The sequence below is a fragment of the Pseudopodoces humilis genome, chromosome 30, assembly GCF_049639895.1.
Source record: "Pseudopodoces humilis isolate 2021_Gansu_Grassland_sample_001 chromosome 30, ASM4963989v1, whole genome shotgun sequence".
In the NCBI taxonomy this organism is placed as follows: domain Eukaryota; kingdom Metazoa; phylum Chordata; class Aves; order Passeriformes; family Paridae; genus Pseudopodoces; species Pseudopodoces humilis.
In genome coordinates, this window is record NC_142229.1 from 1753224 (window position 1) to 1780949 (window position 27726).

Sequence of the window (27726 nt, forward strand, 5' to 3'; positions counted from 1 at the left end):
CCTGTGCCACCCGCTCCAGGGTGCTCCTGGGCACTCCATGCTCCTGCCCTCACCCACTTTTGGGATGTTCCTGGGCATTCCCTCCCCGTGCCCTCACCCACGCCACGGATGACCCAGGCAATTCCTTCTCCTTGCCCATCCCAGGGGTGATCCAGGCAATTCCTTCTCCTTGCCCATTCCAGGGGTGATCCAGGCAATTCCTTCTCCTTGCCCATCCCAGGGGTGATCCAGGCAATTCCTTCTCCTTGCCCATTCCAGGGGTGATCCACGCAATTCCTTCTCCTTGCCCATTCCAGGGGTGATCCAGGCAATTCCTTCTCCTTGCCCATCCCAGGGGTGATCCAGGCAATTCCTTCTCCTTGCCCATTCCAGGGGTGATCCAGGCAATTCCTTCTCCTTGCCCACCCCGGGGACTCTCCACAGCTCCCAGCAGTTTAACTCCACTCCCTCCCTCCCCATTTCCAGATTTTCACGGAAATCGGACGAATTTCAGGCTCTTTTCCCCGCGCGCCTTGCCCGTGACGTCACGCTCCTCCCGCCATGTGACGTCACGCCCCCCGCGTGGCGTCACTACTGCGCGCGGGCCCAGGGGGGTGTGAGCGCTCCCGGAAGGGGCGGGGCCAGAAGCGGCGGCACTTCCGGGAGCGGCGCGGGGCGGAGGGGGAACATGAGCTGGTGAGTGCGGGGGGACCCCCGGGGCGCCGGGAGCACCGGGACAGGGTGGAGGAACCGGCACTGGGAGCGGAGGGAGGTTGGGGAACCAGAGCCGCTGGCACCGGCCCGGCCGGTCCCGGCTCCTCAGCTTGGACACTGCGGTTGAGGAGGCGCCGGGGATGGGCCCGGAGCGGGCCCCGGTGCTGGGCGGCCTTGGCCCGGTGGGAGCCCCGGTGGAAGGCTCTGGAGCGGAGCCGGTGCTGCCGGGGCTTGTCCCGGTGCTGGCCCTGGGTGCGGCCCCGCTGGGGTTCGCAGTGCTGGCCTGGTTTGTCCCGGTGCTGGCCCCGAGTGGGTCCCGGTGCTGGCCCTGGAGTGGAGCCAGGGCTGGCCAGGTTTGTCCCGGTGCTGTCCCCGGTAGGGTCCCCAGTGCTGGCCAGGGGTGGTCTCAGTGCTGGGTCTGGTACTGGCCTGGAGAGGACCCTGGTGCTGGCATGGCTTGTCCTGGTGGAGACCCTGGGACTGGTCCTGGTGGGGTCCCCAGTGCTGTCCTAGTCCTGGCCGGGTTTGTCCCAGTCCTGGCCGGGTTTGTCCCAGTCCTGGCCGGGTTTGTCCCAATCCTGGCTGGGTTTGTCCCTGCTGTCTCTGTAGTCACCCACACAGGTGTGCACCCCTCACACTCCTCACCTGTGCCCCTCACAGCACCCCCTGACCCCTTCCCACCCTCCCCCTCCTCTCTGCCCCCTGCCCAGGTGCTGCTGCAGGTACATGGAGAGTCCCCATTGGCTCTGAAATGCTGTAAAACCACCTTCAACTCCATAAAAGTAAAGCTTTTTCATTTCAAAAAGAGGAAAGAATTCCCATGTGTTTGAAACAAACTGATGAGGGCTCAGTTTGGACACACTGGTTCCTTTGGTGCTTATTTAATTGAATTGTGTTAGAAATTAATAATATTAGAAATTAATCTGCATTGCCGTGTGTGATTTCTCATCCTGGGTAGACCTGAAGATCCAGTGCTGTTGTGAGAGGCAAAGGATGGGATGGATCAAGACATAAAAAGGCTTTTCCTTGCCTGGAAGGTTGAGTTCCATAGTGACAATGGAAAATTTTTTGGGTTGAGAGCTGTGGAAGTTATGGTTTGGAAATGTACTGCAAGAACGTAATCAGGCACACACAGGTACTGATTAAAATTGGGAATTTGGGCTAAAAATACACATTTGTCCACTGGAATCACTTTGGTTTTGCTTTGCTCATCTCAGAAAAGCAACAGTTATGGACAGTACGGGCTAACTTGGAGGACTTGGAGCCCCTTTTTTCCCAGGGAATCTGAGGGAAGGGACTCTCTGGTCCAGGAAGAGTTTCAGACTCAAAATGTAAAGAATAAATAATCTCTTCATGTGTTTGATGAAGAATAATTTGGGTGCAGGGTATCCACACATCCACTTGCACTTCTCAGTGTCCATCCAGGCTCGGAGACTGTCACTTGTCACCACAATACACGTGACTTTTTCTGGGAGACCTTTCTCTGGGAGATCGGGTGTTTTCACCTCTTTCTGGGGAGGAATCTGAGGTCTTTGCCTGGCGAGCGGGGGGAACTGGGGACTCCAGGGAATTCTGAGTCTCCTCTTTCTTCTCTGGCCGCGTCATCCTCTGGGGCGCGGCGGCCGCGCTGACGCACGAGGGGCTCGGAGCTCGCGGGGTTCCAGCGCCGTGGCAGCCGCACAATCGCCCTCAGTCCGGCTCTGGACCGTGCACCCTCCCGGCCAGTCCTTCCCGGAGCTGCCCTCCTGGGATGAATTGGGCCATTCACAGGGGCGGGGGGTCAGGGCCCGGTGTGACGTCCACAGTGGCGCTGACACACGTCGGGGTCGTGCCCCACTGCTGAAATGTCACGGTGAGGCACGTCCGGCCCCGCTGCTGCTGCTCTGCCATCGCTCCAGAGCAGCAGAGATTTGTTCCAGTCCTGGCTGCTTTGGGAAGTGTGAAAAATGAGGTTCACGTATTTTTTATAGAATTTAAAAGTTTAATAGACAATTAGGAGATAAAAATAAAGTATACAGACACAACCGGGTGTCTCTGCATTCAACCAAGAGAGCACACCTTACTAACAAAGGATTGTCCCTTAAAAACAGAACCCTATTACATATCCATAAATTCTCATACATATTCAGACATTCTTCTTAGGATTTTTGATGTTCCTCTGTTTAGTTTTTCCTTGCCCCCTTCCCAATAAATCAGTCTTCTTAGCGCCGCTAGTTTTATGTCTTTCTATAACGGGTGCCATAAATTTTTCCTTTGGAGGGCTTGGAGGACTGCTTGTCTTCATCTGAACAAGATAATCTTAGGATGCAGGGGGGTCTCCGACTATCTTTTTTAGTCTCTGGGTTATATAAACAAAAAGTAGTTTATACTTTAATATAATGTTATAGCCTAACATATATATGTATTATACCACTATTTCTAAGTTTCATCAATAACAGAAATAAAGAAAACTATATTAATACAACAAAATTTTCTAACCTTATACATATAACATTCATTATAATATAATAATTACAAAAAGCTAATAATATGATATGTATTTATAACAGGAAGCAGGGATTTCTCTCAGCTTCCATGTGCGTCTCTCTGGCATTGGGCACTGCTAGTCCTGGATTGTTCCTTCTTTTTCCAGCGCTTGGCTGAGGAAGAGGATGGAGCTTTGTCCTCAGCTTTGTCTTGCAGAGCTGGAAAGTGGCACAAATTGCCACCATTTGGGCTCCTGGGCACTCGCATCCTTAATTTTTTTTCTAAGGGAAATCCCCAGAGATTTAAGTTGGCAGGTTGATGATTTGTTGAGTTGTGCGGGGTTAATCCTGGGCCATCCCTCGCTCCTTGTGAGCTCTTTGTGCTGCATGAGGTCTGGGAATGCTCCCAGGGACACAGGGATCACTCCCAGGAACACAATGATGACCCTTGTACAGACACAGGAAAACTGTTCCAGTGGGCTCCTGCTGGTGACAGAGCCTGGATTAAATCCCCAAATTCCCAATTCCCACAGCCAGGCACTGAGGCAGCTCTGCCTTTCTAGGCTGAGCTTTATTTGAAGCAGGAATAGGCTCATTTTGGGACGCAGCCTTGCATGGACAGCTGGGATGTTTTCAGAATCTCAGCCAAGCTCCCTGGCTTCCTTTAGGCTTTGGATTGGGATCTCTTGGAGCATCCTCATCCTCCTCTTCCTCATGTGCAATCCAGTGATTCCCTTGACCATAATTTCTTCTAAAAATAAAGGGAGTGGAGTGCTGGATTTCACTGTGTCATCCCCTTAGTGCCCCAAGTGCCTAATTTTTGACTTTATAACGTGTTTTTTTAAAGTTCTTGAAACCGCATCAAACCAAACCTCATAACCAGATTCCCAAAAATCCCCTGCTCCAGTTTCCCACACCCCCCCCCACCAGAAGAATTCCCACAGGGAAAAGGGGATTTTCAGCAGCGTGCTAGCTCCATCTCGGAGCGCTGCCTCCCAGCACCGCTGCAACAGCTGGTATTTACTGGGAGGAGAAAATAAGGGAAGCAAATGTTTACGGGGAATGCGAAGCTCGTGGTGCTCAGGGCAGGGCTGGGGGACCATATTGCCTTGTGGCACGGAGCTCTCCGAGTGGACTCTGGCATCCATGGGAAGGCAGAGTGGGAACGGGTGGTTGTACAATGTTCGACTCCATCAGAGTGGCTGAGAGTGACTTCTGGAATATTTGAGGATGGAGGTGAGGAGGAGCCACCTCTCCCAGCGGATTGAAGGCTGGGTGGGTTTGCACAGCCTCAGAGTGGGGTTGGTTATTCCCAGTGTTTTCCATGTTATGGATTAGCACAGGTTGTTGGTTATTCCTAGTGTGGGTTATTCCTGGTGTTGGTTATTCCCAGTGTTTTCCCCGTTATGGATTTGCACAGGTTGTTGGTTATTCCCAGTGTTTTCCCCGTTATGGATTTGCACAGATTGTTGGTTATTCCCAGTGTTTTCCATGTTATGGATTTGCACAGATTGTTGGTTATTCCCAGTGTTTTCCCCGTTATGGATTTGCACAGGTTGTTGGTTATCCCCGGTGTTTTGGTTATTCCCGGTGTTGTTTATTCCCGGTATTTTCCATGGTGTGGAGCCGTGGCTGGGCTGGGCAGGTGGCTGCAAACCCAGCCCCAGGCACTGTTTTCTCCCCTCTGAATCAATATTGATGTTTTTTGGAGCCCAACATGGCCAATGGCAATGCTCCCTCATCTGTGCAGGTTTCAGTGATACTGGGATCGGGAGATGAGCACAGGATAAAATTAACTGGGATGAAGCAAGTGGATACCAGAGCAGTGAGCGAGGCTCCCAAACACCTCCCTGTCACCTGGAGCTCCTGCGCCAGCTGCTTTGCACATCCCAAAGTTTTTATCGTGGTGAAACTGGAGCGCCAGCTGAGCATCTCCCAGGGTGGAGCAGCACCTCCCCTGTCACCATCACAGGCCTCCGAGTGGTTATTCCATAATTGTTCATTTTTCCACCTGTTTTGTCCAGGTAGCTCCAACCCAGTGCTCTGGTTGAGCCACAACCGTGTTTCACAACCGTGCTTAAAATGGATATTTTTGTAGCATAGTCAGGGCCTAAAACAGCCCTGCAAAATTCTGCTCGCCCACGCGCCTGGCGTGAGTAATTTTCTTTTGATGGGTGAGTAAAATATCATTATTTTTTTCATGCTCCTCTTGGAATGGGTGGGAGAGAGGATTCTGACATTATTTTTGATTTGCTTAGCACTGACACCGCGCCTGGCTCCGTGCAGGATGCAGAGGGCCCCGCTCCCAGGAGCTCATCCCTTCGCTGCCAAACTTCAGGAAGGTGCCTTGTTTTCCCTGGCCTGACCTAAAATCCAGAAAATCGATGTTTACACCTCTTTTTTTTCCTCTTTTTACACCTCTCTTTCCCTTCTCCCCCGCTGCAGCGACTCACCCTGACATTCCTACGTGGCTTAAAGCCTCCAAATTTCCAGGGATGGGGTTGAAATCCAGGTGGGAGCGCTCAGCTGCGGGATGGGTGTGTTCATTCCCGAGGGATCCCATCCCCACATCCCTCCCATCCTCACCCCGTGACCTCCTCTCTCATCTCCACGAGGAGAGCACCCAAACGGGGATTTGGCGCAGAGTCTCCCTCGACAGAAGCTGTTTGTGATCCGTTGGAATACATTTTTTTTCTTTTTTTTTTTTTTTTTCCTTATTTTTTTCCTTTTTTTTTGCCTCTGCGCTGTGTTTGGAGCGGTTGCCATGAGTTCCTGGGAGGGGGGGAGTGGGGTGGGACGGTGCCTGCGGTTTCCATGGACACGCCGGGAGCACAGCGAGGAGGCATCCGCGAGATTCGTGCCTAACCTGAGCCTGCCCTCCTGCCTGGCTCACCTGGGATCCTCTCCTGGCCGGGGATTTTGCACCTTTGGGTGTTTTTAGGGAGCCCAAGGGATGCCCAGGTTTCCAAGATTTTGGTGTGCAGTATTCCCTCTCCTTGTGCAGGCTGGGATGAGGCTCGGAAATGCTGCGCAGCAAAGGCCTCTCAGCTTCCTTTGAACTTCCTGGCTTTCCCCTGTCATGGAAAAGTCCTTCCCTGACACCTCCATCCCTCAGGGAAGCTTTACCCAAGCAGAGAGGGAGGAGAAGCTCAACTGAGTTCACTCTGTAGCAGAGTGGGAAAGTGAAAGTTCACATCCTTCCTTGAGTGCTCCCGACCTTCCTGTTGGGGTTTGCAGGAACGCTTTGATCCCTCTGGAATAGCAGCTGATCCCACCACCAGGCAGCTTTTCTGGATGCAGCTACACCTTGAGCTGAATCCATTCCCAACCCAGGAGCTTCCAAAGGGAAAGGCTCAGGGAGGGACCCAATTTCTGTGGTAGCTTTAGGCCAATTTTTGCCTGCACAGAGGATCAGATGTAAAGGGGTGGGTTTGTAGAATCCCTCATCATCCCACATGCCAAAATCCTTGGGAAAACCAGGCTCAGAGGGTCGGGGTCAGCCTGGCAGCGCGGGAGGCTGGGTGTCATCCTCCTGCCTGCAGGCACAGAGAGGTTTCTTTCCGGTGAAGGAATTGAGATTTTTGGTGGAAATTCAAAGAGTGAGAAGCTCTGGCGGGGATCCAGGCTATGCTGGCGCTTGGGGTTTCAATGAGAGAGAGAGAGAAAGGAAAAAAAAAAATCCCTGAAACTTTCCACGGGAAGCGGGCACTTCCCACAAAACATGGCTTTAGTCAGTGGTCTGGCAGTAGTACCAGTAAAAACCAGTTTTGGCCACCAGTTCATACCAAAGTGGGACCTGCGGGTCCCCTGCGAGTGCCACTTGTGCCCACCTGGAGCAGGAATATTGAATTCAGAGGTTCAGTGTGACTTTTCCCAAATTAATTAACATCCAGACTGCCCCGGCCTCTGCTGTCCCTGTCCCTGCTTGTCCATCTGTCTGTCCATCCTTCTTCCCTTCCTTCCCGATCCCTGCCTGGCAGCTCAGCATCCCCAGGGGCAGCATTTTACCAGCTGTGGGTGAAAATATTTGGTGTTTATTCCTTGTTTCTCTGCCAAGGGTCTTCTGGGGCCTGATTAGGGGCGGCAAAGCCGTGTTCAGCTGGAATGAGCTGGGAAAAAGGATCTCATCCCACAGGGAATTTATCCTCTGGGTGTGCTCTGAACTCCATCCCAGCTCCCCACAGCCAGGGGTGATGCTAAGGTTTGATGTCCACCCTAGGAAAGGACATTTCTTCCCTAATTTAGCAAGGATTGAGTGATTCCTGCTGGCAATTCCCGCATGCCTCCGTTCCAGGGGACTGGCGGGGAGTGGGAGGGGGAGCTCCATGTTTTAAGCAGCAGCTCCCTGCAGACCTCATCGAGCTGTATCCCCCCCTGCCTGGGAGGTTTGTTTCCAACTCTCCTGTGCATCCAGAGGAGAATTAACTGCTTTGGTGATGTGTGGCCCTGCGTTTGCACATGGAAAAGCCAAGTAAATAGATGAGATTGCTGGGGAAACTTCAGAGAAAATCAGCCACAGCTTCTCCCACCTTCCCCTCCCTGGGGTTCCTGAGCATCCCCGAGTAGAGCTCGCAGGATTCTCTCCACCCACACTTTTTTCCTTACTTTAAGCTCTTCCCACCCTCTCCCTGCAGTGCTTCACCCTCCTCTCTCCCCACTGAACCCTGCTGCTTTCCCAAACTCCAGGTGCCCTCGCGGGGAGGGGGCTCCGAGGGGCCGGGATGCTCCCCCAGTCCCGCGGGGTGGGAACGGCTCCGGCTGTGACTCAGCGCACTCGGCTCTTCAGGAACGGGATTTCAAGGGATTTCACACCCCAAACACAACCCCAGCTTTCTCTCGCTCAGCAGAAACGAGACATCAGAAAAAGGAAAAAAAAAAAAGAAAAAGCACCGATTCTGGTTTTTCTTTGGTGTTTATTTGGCTCAGTTTTGAAGGTACCAGTGATACCTGTGCCACGCTGGGAATTCATGGCAGTGATGGATACGGATCCACCTCCCCCCCCCAGTTTATTTCTGTTATCCCCATCATTTTATAACCAGAAAAAAACCAAAAAACTCTTAATTTTGAAGCAAATGGTTGTGATGTTGCTGTGGCAGCTGCACTTTTTCCCCCCCAATTTTGCAGGCAGGGGCACAACTCCCAAAGGGACGAAAATTTGGTGCCAGCAGCAGTTTTGAGGCGTGGGGTGAATCCATTTGGTTTAAAAGCTCCAATAAAATCCATACCTTTCATCTTTTTTTTTTTTTCTTCCTTCTTTCTTTCCTGCTCATCCATCTTCTTCCCCCCCCCCACCCTCCCAGAGAATCATATTAAAAGGCAGTGATTTAGAAACCAGGAAAATTATGTAAAATTGTAAAATAGAACAAAAAAAAACCCAATTATTGAGGAACAGACCTGACTTGCACAGGGTTATTTTTTAGAGGTTTTACTGAGACAGACATAATTACCAAGTGGCATCACGATGCTGATAGAGATATTTACTGCTTCACAGGGGATTTGCAGCGCTCCACTGACATCCCTTTGTTTCTGGGAAAAAAAAAAAGGATTTTTGGGGTTCCTTGCAACCCTTGTGGGGTGAGGAAGGGGAATGGGATGGGACAGGACCCCCCTGTGCTCCCTCTGCCTTCCCTTCCCAGTTCTGATGCCAAACCAAAGCTTTTAATGGCTTTTCCTACCCCACCTCCCTCTTGTTGCCAGAACTCCCTGGATTTAACCATTTTTCCTGTGGACAGCGTCACTTTGGGATGCTCTCTGTACCTCCCCAGGGGGGCAGGTTGTGCGCAGGTAATGCTTTAATCACCTTTTTAATTATCCTTTCCCACTAGTAACCAGCCTGGCTCCAGCTCCCTGCTTGTTCCCACCCTGCCAGAGAGTGGCAAACTGGTTTTAACTGGGATAACACTCCCCTGAGTAGAATCCTCACTTTTTTTTATCCTTTCACCACCAAGCTGATGCCATCACTTCCAAAAACATCAAGTGACAGCACCTGGCTGCAGATGGTAGGCGGGAGGTGCCTCATTTTTGGTTTATATTTGACCCATGGAGGAAAACACAAAGGGAAAAAAAAAAATCCATATATTTTTGTTTTCTTCCTGTAAGGCACCACACCCCCAGTTATTGACAGGGAAATTATACAGCAGAGTGGTGTTTGTTTATAAAAGAAGGGTGATTCACACTGCCACAGGAGCTGGAAAGGGTTAAACCCAAAATTACACTGGTCCCGGTGGAGAACCATAAACAGGAAGTTCTCCTTAAAAAAAAAATTTAAATTTAAACCTGGTGACTCAGGTTGGCTCCAGAGCTGTTCAGGGAGGGTCACAGGGGGTACAGCCCTGGATTATTCCCAGTGGGTAATTACAGTGTTGGTTTGAAAACAGCGGGAAAAGTGGGAAGAGCAAGGTTTGGAGTTTGGATAATCCGGGTTTTTTGCTTCATCCTGCCTGTTGTTCCATTGCAAACTCTTTCTCCTGTTGCACACAGTTGGATTCTACAGCAGGTTACAGGGATATAAATATTTCCTGGGGTCCAGCAGTGCTGGGGACTTGGAATTGGAGCTGGTGGGAAGCAAATGGAAAACCAGCAGTGGGAAAAGCCAGACTGGGAGGCAGCAGTCCCAAAATCCATGTTTTTATCTCAAGTTTCATGTAGCAGCAGGAGAATTTGAGCTGGTCCAGTCCAAATTCTCAGAAGGGGACTCAGATGCTTTCCCAGAAGCTCCTGGTGCAGATTTGGGATGGGATGGAATGGGATGAAGCTGAGCTGTAGGTGAAACATCTCTGGCAAAAACCACTTTAATGTCATTATGACCTCAATTTTTTCCATTTATTTAAAGCATCACAACCCAGAAAACATTGGGACATTTTAGCTGAGATGCTTTAACCAAGCAGCACCTCTTTAACTTAATTAAATCCATTGACAACAGCAGTGGAATTCCTGGATTTTCATTATACGATAGGTGAAAGAAATCCAATTATTTTCAGGCTGCCTGTGTGGCTGCTCTCAGCTGACCCAGCCACCCTTACATATGTTGTGTAATTTATTTAGAGTACTCTTCACATTCAGGTAACCCAGATTTTCCTGGGAATTAGGGATTTTAAGAATGAAGGCTGTGCTGGCAGGTGAGCTGCTCCTCCAGCTGTTGCAGCAGAGGAATCCTTTGAAGCAGCTCACAGCTCCAGACACCGGGTTGTTACTTTTTTTAATATCCTCTTTCCAAATATTTACAGGCCTTGTTTGGTGTTGTTTTTTTTTTATTATTTTATCCTCCCCAGCAGGTTTGGTTTTAAACAGAGTGGGTTCTTCAGCTGCTCGTGGAGCATCCTTGTGTTGATTTGGGGTGGAGAGAGGATGTGTGGGGCTGACCTCAGGGGTGGCACTTTGGAGAATCAAAGGGACCCACAAGGACCATCCAGTCCAGCTCCAGGCCCTGCACAGGCACCCCAAAATCCCTGGGAGTGTTGTCCACAGGCTCCTGGAACTCTGGCAGCCTCTGGCCGTGCCCATTCCCTGGGGAGCTGTCCCAGTGCTTGCTCTGGCCGGTCCCTGGGTCCTGTCACTGTCACAGAGCAGAGATCGGAGCTGCCCCTCAGGAGGAAGTTGTGGAATGCTGAGAAGCCTCCCCACAATCTCTCCCACCCTCTCGCTCTCCGGGAGGTGCACAGTGCCTGGAATGAGGGGCTGCCACCCTGGGACAACCCCTGCTGCCCCCAAACCCACCCGCAGCACCAGGCCCAGCATTGTCACCACTCACACATTCCCTTCTCCTCTCTCTTCCAGGATCCCGTTCAAGATCGGGCAGCCCAAGAAACAGATTGTACCCAAGACAGTGAGTAAACCAGTTCCCCCTTTTTAGCTCCAGCCTTGGATCATGTGGCTGATGAGTCAAGCCGGCACTTTGACTCGTCCCATTTTGCAGCGTGTGGGAGGGAGCTGGAGCAGCAGAACCTGTTGCCGCGTGTGACCAGCACTCGGCTCCTCATGCGAGGAGCGAGGGGGAGCCCCATCCAGGGAGAATATTTTGGTTTGGGATCTGTTGAAATCAAAAATTTTAATTTTTTATTTTTTTTTTGGGAGGGGTGTGTGTGTGTGTGTGTGTGGGGTGGGGGAAAAGAGCTCTCTTGGTCTGGCACAGTTTTCCTCGGAGATGGCTGAACGGGTTTGCTTCCTTCCTTCCTTCCTTCCTTCTTTCAGCAATGGCTTGTTTGTTCATCCTTTCGGAGCAGATGGAGGAGGAGGAGTGGTTCAGATCGCTGAATATAACTGTTTCCAAAGAAAGGCTTATAAGCTGAGATGCTTAGTGCTCGGGCGTGAATTAATTTGTGCTGCACAGCATTTGCTTTAAAAGCAAATTAAAAAAGCATTTTGTATTCCCGTGGATTTGAGGCTCCTACCCCAAGTGCTGCTGCTTGCAGCTGGCTGTGGTATTTTCCCTTCTTAAGCAGCTTGGCTTTGCATTTGTCCCATGCCAAAAAAACCCAAAAAAAAGCTGTGGAACCTCCCAGGAGCTGGCCCTGAAAACTCACCTGGACACCTGCTCTAAAAAGGGTGCCCTGAGAGGCAGCGTGGGGCAGAGCTGGTCCCTCTAACGGTGTTGGTGACCTAATCCCCTGCACAGACTGACATCCCTGATCCTTCCTCTCCGGGACACTCAGCTAATTCCGCAGGATGCGTGGGCACCCGCGTTTGTGGGGCAGTTTCTCCTTGGGACATGACATTTTCCCTGGAGGCAAAGGGCTAATCCCACCACTCCTTTCAAGGCTTGATTGTCATGTTTTATTTTAAAGGATTTGGTGGTTGTCTGCTGCCGTGGAGCAGCAATTTTCTGTAACAGCTCCAAACTGTCAGTACAGAATTTCAGGCAGGCAAGCGATGAAGACGAGGACTGGTAAAATTCCTCTGTGGTTTCTCCGTGTTTTCAGCTGCCCTTTTCCAGGGGCTGGCGATCCACCAGGAAGGAGCTTCTGCCTGTGATCCCTCAGGTGAGGCAGCCCAGCCTCAGCTCTTCACACCTCTCCCAGCTCATGTCAGGAGCCCTCACATTCCTTGCTCCACAACATTTTGCCTTTCCCAGTGTTCCCAACACTGATGTCCTTCCAGGCTGGGGCAAGAAAGAACTGCTCTGCAGCTCTGGGTGTCTTGGCCAGCTCTGCTGGGCATCTCCACCCCACCCACTCTCACATCCCAGTTGAATATATTAGATTTCCCTGCCGTTTCCCTCCCCTCCTGCCGCGTCTGCTGTTGGAGAGGTTTTTCTTCCCTAAAATCAGCCATCCCTGAGCTCAGGCTCCCTGCAGATGAGCGGTGGCACCTTTGAGATCTTCCCTTCCCCGGAGCTGCTGGAATGTGCTGTTCTGAAGCAGTTGGCAGCCTTTGCTTATATATACATGTGTGTGTATTAAATAGAACAGCTCAGAATATCCATCAGGCAGAGGTTCATTCAGCACCCAGAGCCTTTCCAGGCCTTTTCCTTCCTTCCTTCCTCAGCTCCCCAGGAACAAGATTTTGTGTCAACGAAGTTGGAAACTGATTTCTAAGAGGCTTCCACTTGCCCTGGGATGATGATAATGATGGTGATGGTGATGATGATGATGATGGTGGTGGTGTTGCTCTCCAGGCACCAGATAGAGGGAAAGCAGAAAACAGGAAGCCCCAAAACCTTGGAACTTTGCACCAAGTGTAGAGTGCAGCTCTTCAAAGCAGAACAAACAGCAGGAAACCACGGATATCCCCCGGGATCAGGCATTCCATGCCGTGGTGTGGAAGGGATGAGGCTGCTTTGAGCTGCAGGCCCCCAGATTTACCTCCCAGTTGCAGGCTGAGATGCTCCATCTGTGCAGGCGTTGGGGATCAGCAGCAGCAGCCAAGGGCCGGGATATTCCAGATGTTGGGCTCTGGAGCCCACTGCAGGAAGTGGGAAGGTGTGGCATCTCCAGGGCTGCATCCCAAGCCCATCGGAAGGGAAGTGGTTGTGGTAGAGGATCTCCCACTCACAGAGACCAGACCACAAAAGAGGATGGTGAGGGGGAAGGATTAAAAAAAAAAGAAAAAACAGCATTTTTTAGGATGTAACTTCTTTGGCTCTCCATGAGGCCTGGGACTGGAGTCAGGAGAGGGGGGTGGCTTTGCTGAGAGGCTCAGCAAGCAGAGAGGCTTTTTTGTTGTCTCAATGCTGGGGCTGGTGTCAGATCTAGGCCGGGAGTAGTCCTGAAAAGCAATTTGCCTGGGCTGCCGAGGAATTAGTCATGACTCCTTGTGCCCACTCGCTTGTGATCCTTTGGAGAAGGGCACGGTGTCAGCCACAGTTTAGCTCTTGAGGGAGAAGGAAACCCTAGTAGAAAATATCAGCTGGTGAACTGAGGTGATCTCCCCCTCCCCAGACATGGCTGTGCTTTGTTTCCACCTTAACCTGGGCAAATCCAATTCCAGACAGCATAATCTCTCCCCTCCTCTTCCCTGAAAAGAGCAGCTGTCACCGGGCTCTGGGAGCCGGGTGGGAGGATCTAATGCTTGGAGAGGACCTGCTGTCAGCAGGGCCACGGGCCCACAGCCCAATTAAACTAATGCCCAGTGATAGGAGTTAAACCTGTTAGAATTATATCTCTCCATGGTTATTGCTCAGCCATGAAGCCTCTTATGGCAGAGATGTTCTTCCCTCCCTCGGGACAGCTCCGCTCCCAGCAGAGGCTGGCGCTGCCATCGGAGCTGTCTCGTCTCCCCTGCTCTCCTGCAGCTCCAGCTGAAGTTCACCTGTGTCCCCCCGAGGTTGTTCCCTGCCCTTCACCGGGATTGGGATGATCCGAGCAGGCAGGGAGCCAGGGAGCAGAGCCGGCCCTGCATCCCCGCGGGGCGCTCGGGATGGGGTGAGCGAGGTTTTATCCCGTCTCCCTCCTTGCTTCTCTCAGCCCTGCTCTGGCCTGGGCTGACTCAGACCACTCACCCTCCTCCTCCTCCTCGCTGGCCTGAGTCAGCTTGGCAGGGAGTGGAGACCTGAGCTGCCAAACCTCCCTTCCTTGACTCATCCCAGCAGCTCTGCCTTCCCCAGGGATGTCGGACGGAGGAGCTCCGTGAGCAGCAGGATTCCACTGCAGCTGTGGCCGTCAGCACCTTTCCATTGGGCTGCCCCAGCCAACTGGAAATCCCAAAAAAATGGAGTAAATGTCACGGGAATGGTGGCGTGAATTCAAGTGATGCCAGTTAAATAATTTTGCTTGTTTTCACTCTCTTCTTTCAATCTTTTCTGGCCAAACTGGTCTCTGCAGTTGGGAGGTGCCTCCTTTTCCCCTTAGCCACTTTTTTGAGAAGCTTTCTTGCAGGATGGGGATGTGGAGGTCTTGCTGGGTGGGGCCTGTGACATCCCAGATCCACCTGCACGCTGCAGCTCTGGCTCAGAATATTCACCCATGGGACTTACCTTGAGATTCTTGATGGGATGGCAAAAGCTCAGCAGAAATTCCATCTTAGAACAGAATTCATGGCCTAATTCTATGGGTTTCTTTTTTTTTTTGGAGAAGAGGGAGAAGGAAGCACACACTTCCCTCTTCTTCCCAAGATCTACTTAGAGGCTGAGACCAGTGGAAGATGCAGAAATCGGCTCATCTTCCTCCTCCAGGAAAAAACATGAACCCCAGGGGGATAGGAAGGTTCCTCACAGTCCCTTATTTCCATCTCTTTGTAGTGTTGGCTCCAGTCTTGCTCCATTGCCTCATAACCACGGTGGTGCCCTTCAAGCAGGAGGGATCTGATCACAGGTGGGAGGCCCAGTGTTTGCAAACAACAAAAAAAGAACTGGGTGAAAGAGAGAACGCGGTTTTATTTCAAAGCTTTCGAGAGCTCGTCGCTCTTGATGTAGATTTAAATAAAAACCCCGAGACGAGCGATTTTTGCATTACCCAGCCCCTGTGCCTGGAAGAAAAAAAAAAAAGGTTCAATGCAGAAAGCACGATTTGATTTGGAGTTTTCAGAAAGAGACTGTGGAGCAGTGGGATTATTTTAATAATATGGAAACTTCCCTTCAGGATATTGTAATTTTCTTGCCTGTACTTCTTGTTCTTGTTACTCTTAACGTGATAATCCTCTCCACAGCCTCTGTCGGCTGCATGTGACCATGGATAGCTACTGGGAGTGGGAATTACTGTGTGCTTTGCAAAATGTTCTCATCTTGTCCTCCTTGCAGGGCTTTGCCTGTGACTCTGCCGGGTGGGAGCACGTGAGAGCAGCTTTTCCCTCTCCAGAGCTCCTCAGAGCTGTTTCTGTGGGATATCCGGACTCCAGCCATGGCTGGGAGGCTCCGTGAGCTCGCAGACTGTGGGGACTGGGAGCCAGTTGCTTTCTGTGGGCGTGAAAAATAAGAGCAATCCTTGGGCAGCTGTCTCTGAGATGGGGCTGGGGATGTGAGTCAGGCTGGGCAGCTGAAGTGTCTCTGTGTGGAGTCACCTTGATCCCGTGTGGATCCTGCTCTGGCACTGGGATGGGGCTTTTGGGGGATCCCGGGAGGTTTGGGGGGTTCACAGCACCCAGAGGGTCACAGGGTAGGGAGGTTTTGCCTTTGTGGAATGAATTCTAAAATCTCAGAATGGTTTGGGTGGGAAAGGAGCTTTAAACTCTTCTTGTTCCACCCCCTGCCATGTGCAGGGACAGCCCCCACTGTCCCAGGGTTCTCCAGCCTGGCCTTGGGCACTGCCAGGGATCCAGGGGCTCCTCTGGGAATTCCAGCCAGGAATTTCTTCCCAATATCCCATCCATCCCTGCCCTCTGGCAGTGGGAAGCCATTCCCTGTGTCCTGTCCTTCCATCCTTTGTCCAAATCCCTCTCCAGCTCTCCTGGAGCCCCTTCAGGCCCTTGAAGCTGCTCCGTATCCATTAAGCAACGATGCCTTTTGCTTATTGCACAGAAACAGGCAAATCTGACAGCAAAAAAGGGACAGAAACCCTGAATATTTGCAGGTATTCCACAGCCAAACCCTCCAGCTTTTGGAGGAATCGGTTGCTGAGCAGATCCTCCTAAACACGGAGAGGGAACGACATGGGAATGACACCCCCAGCCTTTAAAGGGGGGCATATTTTTGAGTCGTGCCCGACCCTGTGTGGTTTGCAACCAAAACAATTCACACCTAAGGCCTATAAATAGAGTGCAATACTCTCCCTGGATATTTTAGCAGCCGGAACAGGCACGGGGATGGAGGGTGAGTTTTACTATGTGCCGGTTACCTGACCTGCAGGGCGCCAGCTGCCGCGGATTTCTGCGGCTCCCCGAACGCCAGGCACAAGTCGTGTGAGCTGCCCCCACACTGCTCCGTGTCTGTTCTCTCCAGCACCCAATTTTAGCCGCACGAAAAGGGAGCTGGAGCTCCGGGGAGGGTTTTTTGGAGCAGAGGGGTGGGGGAAAGAGAGCCCAGCTCGCATCCCCCGGATGGTGGGAGCGGATGGTGCGGACAGCTGGGCGCTGGGATGGGGCTGGAATGTGGCTGGTCACTGCCTGCCCTCGGATCAGGCTGGTGGAGTTCAAGTGCAGCCCAAAAAGATGTTTAAAAAAGGAGATTTTAAGAAAACCGAGCTCCATCTTTAACCCCCAAGCTTTTAACAGCAATTCTGCTTGAAAAGCGAATGTCCCCATTAAACGTCGTGGTGCCACATCAAGGCCGGGACTGAAATCCCGGGGCCAGCAGGAAGAATTGGAACAAACCTTTGGATCCTTCTAGTCCTGGCTGCTCCCAGCACTCCGCATTTCCTTAATAGCACGGGAGCTTGACAACACAACTGAACCCAGCGCTGATCCCATGACAACAAACGCGCACGGATTTACTCTTGGCTGGTCAATTGAAATCCATTTGCTTCTCTGGTTGACGAGGTGTGGAATGAATGTTTTAAGTGTGTTAAAACAGTCAGCATGGAAAGAAAGTTCCTTAAAATATCTCCTATCACTGGAGGTTTGCTGCCAGCTAGCAAGTAGGAGGGAGCAGGCACTGAGGTAGCGTCGGGAGAAGGCTGGGCTGGAGCTCTGAGCTCAGAGCACAGGCTTCCCCTCCCTTTTGGAGGTGTCACAGTCCACTGGGATTGTGCTCCAGCCCAAGAGTTTCATGGGAGGGAGCTGCTGTAGGGGTTAGGAGTGTATGGAGGGGAGAATAATGCAGAGATGGGAGGGTTCACTGGTAGTTAGGGGGGAATTTCACCGTCCTGTTGAGGATGAAGAAGGAGGAAACAGCCAAACCCACCTCAGGGTCCTTGACGGGGCTGGAGGAGAAGCAGCTCCCCTCAGTTTTTGGGAGAGAACACGGGCTCATCCCCCAGCACTGAGCCATGTCAGGCTGCGACCTCCCTGCTTTTACAGCATTCCCATTTATCCCATCAGCTCCCAGTCCATGTGCTGGAGCACGTCCTTGGCTCGAGCTGACATGTTTGGTGCTGGCTCCAAGAGACTCTGGAGCTCCAAACCCCCAAGATTTCCTTTACTTCTGAGGCATAAACTCCCATGAGAGCTGCAGCTTGTGCTGGGCTCAGCTCGGTGTTTCCCAGGGACAGCTTTCGCTGCACACTCCAGGCTGCCCTGCAGTCCCTTGGAGCTGATTTCCATCTCTTCTTTCCACAGGTGGAGAGAGACTTTGAAAGGGAATATGGGAAGCTGCAGCAGTGAGTATCAACCACACCGGTCAGACAGGACTGGCCGCGTGCTTCCCTCCTCTCATTGCATCTTCCCAGGGGATTTTAGCCAGGGATGCTCTTCCCAGTGAGCAAATCCCTCGCTGCCCTGTAGTTTCCAATTCTTCAGGGTTTCTCTGAGTGTTCAAAGGTGTCCTCAGAAGTATTTGCAGTGGCGTTGCAGCTTCTGGCAGCTTTAAAAAGGAAGTGTAAAATTGCCAGAAAACAGGTCCTCAAAGAGCCCAGCACCTCAGAGGACCAGGAGAGGCTTTGCCATCCTGCCTGTGTCACAGGAGCTGACACGGATCATCTGGAAGCATTTGGCTTTACCATTTGTGCTAAGTGTGAGAACTTTCAGGAAATATGCGAACTATGAATAAGAGATCACCAACTTGAGAAGGTTAAAAACCATCTGAAAACAACCCGAAAGGGTTGAGCTGCACTGAACTTCATCAAGCCTTGCCTGGATATTTTTAACTCCCACCAGAAGCCAGCATATTCAGCCCGTAAATGATTTGTTGCACGTATGATACACTCGGGTTTCTTTCTTTCCAAGATTCCGACTTTGCCTTCTTTCTCCCATCTTTCAGATTGGAAGATCAGACCAAAAAACTTCAGAAGGATATGAAGAAAAGCACAGATGCAGATTTGGGTAAGTGACTGGAGGATACATAGACTGTGAACTTGGCCACAGAGAGATGAAGTGACTTTTCTCGAGATCACATGAGTAATGTGTGACAAGTCTGGAAAACAAATCCAGAGCTCAGTCCCACTCAGTTTGCTTAGTTACAAGGCCATCTGCGAGAGGGCTGCGAGCAGCAGCTCAGCCCAGGGAACACAGAGAGTGCTGCAGGCTCAGCCCATCTCCTGAGCTCTATGGCCTTGGACATGTCCCTTTCTTTTCTTTGCCTCAGTTTCTGCCACTGAAAAAAAACAACCAGGAGTCGTTATCCCAGGTCTCAGATTATCCAGCAGGAGCAGCTCCAGCTGAGCCTATTGTGCTTTTTCACCTCCTGCAGTCCTCCTTTCACGTCCTTCACCTCCCTCTCTGGAGCCCCAGGGAGGTGGGATGGGTCTGGGGGGTCTGCAGGGCACAGCTGGATATGGCTGTCCGTGTTTCCCGTGGGAAATGCTGACCTGGCAGCTCTCTTTTGGGAATATCCTGGCTTATTCCCTCGGTGGCTGCTTGTTTTAGCTTCCCCTCGTGGCAGTGGGCGATGGAGGAAACAATAAACAGCTCTGCCTGCATGTTTGGGGTGACATCTGCCCTTGCAGATGTCCTGTCCCTTGTCCCAGCTCCCTTCACATCCCTCTGCTCGAAATCTGCTGTGCCCAGAGAGGGATCCAGCACAGGGGAACTGGGAGCTGGATTTGTTGGATCCTGGTTACTGAGCAGGGCAGGAACCCACAGCAAAGAGCTGTTCCAAACCCAGATGGTTTTTCCCAGCGTGTGGGTTTGGAGCAGTCCCTGCTTGGCCCCCACAGCTCCAGAGCCAAGGCAGAGGCACCAGCACAAACAGGTGTGGGCTGCACTGGGCCAGCACTCATCCCGTGGGATCGGGGTCACAGCAGGGCAGGGCGGTGGGAAGGAAGCAAATTCAGGGCTTTCCACCATCCAGGCTCTCTCACCTGTGTGTGTGTGTGGATATTGCCTGACACAAACACAGATCCGGGCTCTTGCTGTGATCTCCCATCCTTCCCAGCACAAGGAGAGGAGAGGGAAAAGCATCAGACACCCAGGACTCTTCCAGGGTGAAAACTGCCCTTTCTGAGGACTCTGGTCATTGTCAGGGATCCTTGGTAAGTTTTTCCTTGTTAAGGATTCCCCTCCCCTCCCTTGCAGTGGGTGTTGTTTATATGGAGCATTTCAAGTCCCAGAGGAGCTGTGGGAGGACTTTCTTTTTCCGTTCTGTTACATGGCAGAGTCACAAATGAGCCTTGGCCAGAGCCAGGAAGATCTGATTTCTCATTTAAAGGCTTGAAATGATGAGTGGAGGGAGAGGTACTGCTGAGGGAGGGCTGAAGGAAAAGGAGGTGGATCAGATCAGTCCCTGAGGATGGGTCTTCTCACCTGGCAGTGCCCATCCCCAACATCCAGACCCCAAATCCGATGAGGATTTTCCTCCTGTCTCATTCCTCCAGGCTCAGGGGGTTGGTTCTTCACTGCCTGCAAACGCTCCCTGGCAAAGTGGGACTGGTGGCTTGAGTCTCCACCTTCTTCCCAAAGAGCTCAGCTCAGAACGAGAGTGATTCCTGTGCACAGAAATATCCCAGCAAGGCTCTTCCAGTGCCCTGCCAGCAAACAGGGAATGGGGTGTTAGCAGCACTCCCTGTCCCGTGGCTGGAGATCACTCACCCCCTTCCCCACCCTCTTTCCAAACAGAATAGGAGATAAAGGAGCAGGAGGATGTTCTTTAACTGGAGCAGTGCAGACCCTCCTGAAGGCCACCCTAAGGGACAGGCAATCTCTTCTCCTCCTCCTCCTCCTCCTCCTCCTCCTCCTCCTCCTCCTCCTCCTCCTCCTCCTCCTCCTTCTTCTCCTTCTCCTCCTTCTTCTCCTTCTCCTTCTCCTTCTCCTTCTCCTTCTCCTTCTCCTTCTCCTTCTCCTTCTCCTTCTCCTTCTCCTTCTCCTTCTCCTTCTCCTTCTCCTTCTCCTTCTCCTTCTCCTTCTCCTTCTCCTTCTCCTTCTCCTTCTCCTTCTCCTTCTCCTTCTCCTTCTCCTTCTCCTTCTCCTTCTCCTTCTCCTTCTCCTTCTCCTCCCTGCCCTGGAACTCTCAGACTCCACTTTTTTCAGCTCTCTGCAGGTGATGTCAGTGATGCAGAGGAAATTCCTGACCCAGATTTCCCCTGGACATGCCCAAACCCCCCTCCCCAATTCCCAACCTCCCAGCGTGACCCTGCCACTCCCTCCCTCCAGTTCCCTTCCAATCCTTTCCTGTGAAGGAAGACTTCATTTCTTTTCCAGCTGAAAGAGTTCTGCCATTCTTAACTCCGTCCTGTTCTGGCACAAATCCCTCCTCAGATGTGGTCACACATACGGATTATATCCCATCTGTTTAAAGGTTTAAATGCCTAAAGCCTTAATGTTTGGATAATAGATGGATACGGTAGCTTTGTTATTCCGGAGTGAGAGGCTCATTCTGCATTGAGCTCCCCGGCTCTGCAGCTTCTGAGCTCTCGCCGTTATAATTGTGTGTAACCTTTAAATCAGAATGTTTAACCCCTTGATTTATGATCTTAAGCCCCATTATTCAGATGATTTTAACTTTTAATATCTGAGAGAGTCTTCCCAAAGCTCCTCCATAGCACGGCTCAAGCATCTGGCTTTGTGATCTCCAACTGGAATAACTTCCAGCACTGAGGAAAAAGAACATTTTTTTTTTTAGTACCCCTGCTTTTTTTTTAATCTATTTTATCCCTGTTTATATTTATGCTTTGCTTTTTATTAGTCTTTTTTTCCATTCTGTACCTTCCCTAATTTCTTGCTCATTTGTGTAGTGGTTCTGTCATTGAATTTTCCCTTTGCAGACCAAGTGTTTGGGTAAAGAGGGATGTGATGGAAAACAAGCGCAATGCTCAGTCAGAGCATGACCTGGAGCTTCTGGATTTCTTGGTGGCACTCCCAGGGCCTGTAGGGACTGTAGTGTCCCCCCAGCTCTTTGTCCACAGGCACAAATTTAGGCTTATTGAGGGGAAAATGCTTAACTTGTGTCCCTGCTCTTTGTGTTTGGGGAGGGAAAGAGAAACCTCATCTCCCAGCCCTGTTAGCCTGGTCCTTTCCCACTAAATCCACTTCAAATACATGTTTTTTTTTTGTAAAGCCATTTGAAAGACTTAATGGACTGTGATTTTTCTTGTCGTGGAAGAGCTGTAGTGAGGCTGGGAGTGACACTTAATAGTCTGTCGAGAGAAGTTGTATAAAAACCCTCATCTCTGGGGTTTTTTTAAGAGAACAGTGCTTTTGTTAGTCTGGGATTATTTCTGGCAGCATCACAAGCCTCACATTGGAGTGGTTCAGATTAACTTACATAAAAACACTTCTCTGGATGTTTACATGAATGAATTGGTGCGTTTTCCTTGCTTTTCTCTCAGCCACCAGTGAGTATCTCCCTGGAAGTTTGTGCTGAACCCCCCTCCTGGCTGGTTCAGCTCCCTGATTTTTCCCCTGTGGAGGTGCCTGGTGGTGGGAAATGTGACCCTCTCTGGTTTCTTTCCCATCAGCCATGTCCAAGTCTGCTGTGAAGATCTCCTCGGACCTGCTGTCCAACCCCCTGTGTGAGCAGGAGCCCTCGTTCCTCGAGATGGTCACGGCCTTCGACACGGCCATGAAGAGGATGGACTCCTTCAACCAGGAGAAGGTGGATTGGGTTTGGATGGAAAATGCTGGGAGGATCATGGAGTCATGGAATGGTTGGGGTTGGGAGGGATTCTATCCCCTGCCGTGGGCAGGGGCACCTCCCACTGTCCCAGGGTGCTCCAGCTGGGCCTTGGACATGTCCAGGGATGGAGCAGCCACAGCTTCTCTGGGAATTCCATCCTAGCCCCTCACAACCCTCACAGGGAAGGATTTCTTCCCAAAATCCCATCTATCCCTGCACTCTGGCAGTGGGAAGCCATTCCCTATGTCCTGTCACTCCCTGCCTTGTCCAGAATCCTTGTGTCTCACCTCTTTTCCTTTTTATCGTCATCATCTCCAAGACTTTTCCCACACGAGTTTCCCTTATCTCAGTCTTCTGGCTGGGATTTCAGCTCCCATGGGAGAAATTCCCTCTCGTTTGGTTAAAGGACATTGTGGTTGTGCTCAGAATCCCTCCCCATGCCGTGGTGGGCTCCGTACAAACCCATCCTTGTGCAAATGGGATTTTCCAACAATCCTGACATGTAATCCTCCCTGTTTTGCTTTCTACAGGTGAATCAGATCCAAAAGACAGTCATAGAGCCTTTGAAAAAGTGAGTACCAACCATCATCTCCTGGGGTTTGTTCTCCTCCTGAGTTTTAGTGGATCCTGGAGAGAGGCTGGAAATCAGCCGTTCCACAGAGGGACAATCCTGCACTGGTCCTGCTGGCCACCTTGGTTTTGGTACCTTAATTAATAATAATTTCAACCTTTTTGGCCGCTTGGATCCGCTACTGCCTTCACCTGTAGCTTAAAGAACTCCTGAGATATAAAATCATGGAGCATCCTGGGCTGGAAGTGACCCCAAAGGATGAATAATTCAACTTTCTCTCTGTTTGTGTGTTGGTTTTTACCAACTCTTCGCTCCAGCAAAGGAAGAAAACCACCTGAAGATCATCCAAGGGGGTCAGAAATTGGCTGGTTGAGCAAAGGTTTCTTTCATTTGGAAATTTTCCAAAATAAAAAGGGAGAAAGCGAAAGTTCCTGCATGTTTATAAATAATATTCCCATGCAAAGGAGGAGTACAGGTTGCAGAGCCTTCGTAGACGGAGAAGTCGGAAATGGGGGGAAAACACACAAATCTCACAGTTTTGTCACATCTGGCCTGCAAAATTTCCACTTTTTCCAGGGTCACAGGCTGTACCCCCAAACCTTTCAGGATAATTCCAGTTCTCTCCCAAATATCCCCTTAAATCCAGAGATTTGCTGTTTTGTTACAGGAACAGAGCCAGCGAGCAAAAATAAAATGAAATCACTTTAATATGACAGTAAGTGTTGCAAATTGCTGAATAACAATTTCAGTTAAGGTTTGACACACAGAGGGGTTGTCGTGGTTTAGGTTGTTTTGGTTTTTTCGGGTTTTTTCCCCTGAAGTTGTTGTTTCTGCCCAAATCTGAAAGTAAAATCTCATGGATCACTTAACACCTGAGGTTACAGCATGTTCCTGTCTGGGGGATGTTTGGTGACTCAAGTTTTACCTTGGTCCTCTATCCACGACCAGAAATTCCTGCTTATTTAAGGGAAAAAAAAAATGAAAGAAAGAAAGAAAGAAAGAAAAAAGGGAAAAAAATCCCAGCCTTTTGCAGTGGAATTGTGTTGCTTATTATCTAGATTGTCCTCATGAAAGATACATTAACTTTTTCTTCCAGCATTCTGTTAAAATTGGAAGAACTTGTGTTTCTGAGATATTCTGGGTTGGTTTTTTTGGTTTTGTTTTTTTTTTCCCCTTCAGCTTGTGTTAGTTGGTGAAATGAAAGACAGTCCCTTTCCCTGCAAACCTGCCTTGGGTTTGAAATCCTGGGCTGGGGAATTCAGGACAATAAAACCATTTCCATGTGCCCATGGGAGATGCCCCAAGGGCTGGAGCTGTGGCCAAAACCTCTCCAGTTTTGGGAACAGGAACCTGCTCCAAGCCAAAGCGATGGTACCAGGCCAGGCCAGGACATTCCCATGGCCAAACCTCTCCAAATTTGGGAGAGTGGGGAGTGAGAGAGGAAAAGGCTCCAGGGAGAACTCAGAGCTCTAGAGGCGCTCCAGGAGGGCTGGAGAGGGACCTGGGACAAGGGCTGGAGGGACAGGACACAGGGAATGGCTTCCACTGCCACAGGGCAGGGCTGGATGGGATATTGGGAAGGAATTCCTGGCTGGGAGGGTTGGGAGGGGCTGGGATGGATTTCCCTGAGGATGCCCCATTTCTGGAAGTGTCCAAGGCAAGTTTGGAGCAAACTGGGACAGAGGAAGGTGTGAAAAGGGGTGGATCTGGATGATCCTTCAGATCCCTTCCGACGCAACCCATTCCATGTTTCCCTGACTCAGGACACTCCGTTATCTGCCCAATCCTCAGTTCAACACCAGCGTGTTTACTCCGACCTCCTGGCTGCTTTCCAGCCTCAGCAATTCTCTCCAGCTTCCTGAATTTCCATTGGCCTAGAAGATGAGAGGTTTTTTTTTTCCCTTTTCCTGCCCTTTGGCACCTGCAAAGCTTCACCCTGTGTGCCTTTAACCAGCTTATGTTCCATGCCGGGGAAGCTTCATCCCCACTCCGAGAACAAAAACGCTCCTTCCCTTCCCTCCTTCTTCCCTTTGTAGGTGCATCCCTGGCCAGGAACATTTCTGAGGAGCCCAAGGGTCCATTTTGAGGCTAATGAGATGCAGGAGAGAAATGCAGAGCTTGCACCTCCCTCCCCTTTGTCCTGCTGGCAGATAAACCCCAGTGCTGGTTCTGGCAGAAAAGTTCCAGATTAATGAAAGCTGCCTTGAGGAGCCCTTCTTATTTCCAGTTAGGTTTTCCTTCCTCTCCCGAGCCTCTCCCAACTTTGCTCTGACCTAGAAAAAAAAAAGGCTTTTAAATTTCTTTTTTTTTTTTTTTCTCCAACAGCTGCACTTTATTACATCTTCACTGGTGGTCTTTTATAGTTTATTAGCCAAAGAAACAGATAAGTATAATCCAGACAATTATCATTAGTGGTAATATATTGTAATCAGAGGCACATGGGCAATAAAATCTCCATTCAGTTGTCCAGGGATTGGAGTTTCCAGGCAAATATTGGGGAATTTGTTAAACCATGTTGAAAAAAAGCAGTAGTAGATTTAGTGCTGGGGGTGTGGAGGCTTGTATTGTTTCAATCCTTCTGCTTCTGGGCTCATAGGGTTATTCACAATTTGGCTTTTTGAGCCCCAAGAACCCTTTGGCTGGGAATGACTCATTTCTTTTCAGGGAAAGAGCAAAGCTCCAGTGAGAATAGTGCATTTTTCAGGGGATGGGTTGGGCGAGGAGCTGGGCAGGAGGGATGGGCTCTTCGGGAGCTGCCTGTGGAATCTCACACCAGAGCAGCGGCTTTGGGGCAAAAGGGGACAAAAGCAGCTGCTTTGGACTTTGCTCTCCCAGTTCTTCCCAGTCAAGGCAGGGTCAGGGATTGGGGATGGAGTCTTAGTGTTCCATATTGTGTGTCCATATTTAAGGAAGGAAGCGGCTTAAAGGAGCCAGGTGGTTTGGAAATCCACGGGATTTACAGCCTTTCACGTTGGGAGCCGATTTCCAGGGCCACAGGTCTCAGTTTAACTGACTCTGTCTGACCCTCTTGGAGCAGGGGGGTGGCCTGGTCACCTTGAATTGGTGCCATTCCCTTGGAGCATGGTCCTGTTCCCAAAATTGGAGAGGTTTTGCCATAGGAATGTCCTGGTCACCCTGGCACAGGATCACCCCCCTGCAGCATTGTCCTTCTCCCAGAACTGGAGAGGTTTTGGCCATGGGAATGTCCTGGTCACCCTGGCATGGTACAATCCCTTTGATTTGCGGCATTGTCCTGCTCCCAGAATTGGAAAACTGTCCACGGGGATGTCCTGGTCACCCTGGCTTTGGCACGGGTGACACAGAGGGTGCTGCCACCGAGGTGCCACCACACAGGGCTGGGTGTCAGGCCTGTGGGACATCCCAGAGGTGCAGTCCAGGAGCTGCTCAGGGTACTGAGGGATAAATTCCATCAGAATTTCCAGAATGTCCAGAGCTGCTGGCAGCACAGCCGGGAGGGGGATGCCTCACTCCACCTCCCTCCCACCACCCCACCATTCCCATGGTCCCTCAAGCTGCAGGAAAAGGCAGCCAGAGCTGGCCAGGAGCAGCTCCAGAGGTGCTGGACCGGAAGAAGGAAAAGCAGCTTTCATGTCCTTAATGAGCCCCTAATGAGGATTTGGAGCAGCCACATGGCTGCCTAATCCCCCACGCGCCACTTCCTTGTCCCGGCCTCTCCATTCCTGCGCCTTTTCCCTCCAGGAGGAAGGGCTGGGTTTAATTTCCCCCTTCCTGGTGGGTGGATGGGCCCCCACGGATGTGTGGGCACGAGCTGAGGAATGGCAGGAATCCTTCTCCATGCTCCAGCCTCTCCTGAGCCATGCTGGTGCCTCTCCAAGCCTCCCCTCACCATCGCTTTCTTTGGCATCTGATGCTTCCCAGCTCTGTCATTCCTTTTATTTACCTGTCCATCACCAGCTGTAGATCTTGTCCACTTCCCTTTGGCTTCTTACCCAAGATATCAGCCCAAAAATAAGCCCTAGGGAAGAGCCACATCTGTGCCAGCCAGGTCCCGCTCACAGGCTGCCAATGAGGGTGTTCAAGATGCTTGAAAACAAGGAGGATTAAAGGTTTTACCATTATTTTTCCCTTTCCCACTAAAAATGGGGGCTGGAGGAAGCAGTGGGACGAGGATTTGGGATGGAGAGGGTGAGAAAGCAGAGAGGTGGCAGAATGTTCCCACTCCTTGAGCAACCTCACCATCCCTAGGGCTTCCCAGCAGAGAGATGTGAAGGAATTTCCAATTTGTCAGCTGGGCCGAGTAACAGACGGATCCGGCAGCACCGGGAATCCTGGGTCACTTTTATCTCCTGTGGCAGCATCTCTCCAACTCCATCCTTTAATTACAGGGAGCTGAAGGGAGGCTGGCATGCGGATGAGGTGGGAACACAATTTGGAATGCAGGGAACGGGGTGATTTAGATGTTTTTCCAAGGATAACCTGTCATCCTGTGAGGAGTTCACCGGCAGGCTCCCCCTCTGCCCCCACAGCCACATTTGTCATTTGTATTTTCTCTTCGTTATCCCTGCGTATCTCCCCTCACCTGCTCCTCTTAAGCTGCCTGGGCTGTAATCCCCTCTCAGCAGCCTTCCCTAAAAAGTGACAGGGAACAACAGCAGCTTATTCCTCAAGCTGTTTTCATGGCAGGGGCTCTAATACCCCGTGTGCTGTTTTACCTTCACTTTGCCACCATTCCCAAATTTTCTTTCGAGTCGGCTTTGATTTTCTTGGGTTTGCATTATAAAAAGGAAGTCTCGGGTTAAAGAGGGTGGGGAGGGGGATTTGGGAGTGGTTTTGGCTGTCAGTCCCCCTCATTCCCTGTGGAGGAGCATGGGGAGGAGGATGGTTTGGATTATTGATAATATCGGATATTAGGAGTATTTTTGTCATGGTACGAGTTGTGAAACCCTGGCACAGTCTGCCCAGGAGTCACCATCCCTGGAAGAGCTCAACAAATGTGTGGATGT

General features: G+C 50.9%; 1 protein-coding gene across 5 annotated transcripts in view; it reads left to right on the forward strand.

The window, feature by feature from the left end:
• The first annotated feature begins 611 nt into the window (after positions 1-611).
• Positions 612-27726, forward strand: part of BIN3 (bridging integrator 3) — a 39500-nt gene continuing 12385 nt past the window's right edge. Inside the window, exons 1-7 of one of the 5 annotated variants that reach the window (XM_088068260.1) lie at positions 636-675; positions 8856-8942; positions 10935-10983; positions 17742-17782; positions 18382-18443; positions 22013-22149; positions 22701-22741. In XM_088068260.1, coding sequence (XP_087924386.1) covers positions 18416-18443; positions 22013-22149; positions 22701-22741 — 206 coding nt within the window. In that variant the 5' untranslated portion in view covers positions 636-675; positions 8856-8942; positions 10935-10983; positions 17742-17782; positions 18382-18415. Of the gene's footprint in view, positions 676-1807; positions 1829-5480; positions 5501-8855; positions 8943-10934; positions 10984-15674; positions 17004-17741; positions 17783-18381; positions 18444-22012; positions 22150-22700; positions 22742-27726 lie in introns of those variants that run through there. The other 4 variants (XM_088068261.1, XM_014259609.2, XM_088068262.1 and 1 more) reach the window with 4 other exon arrangements.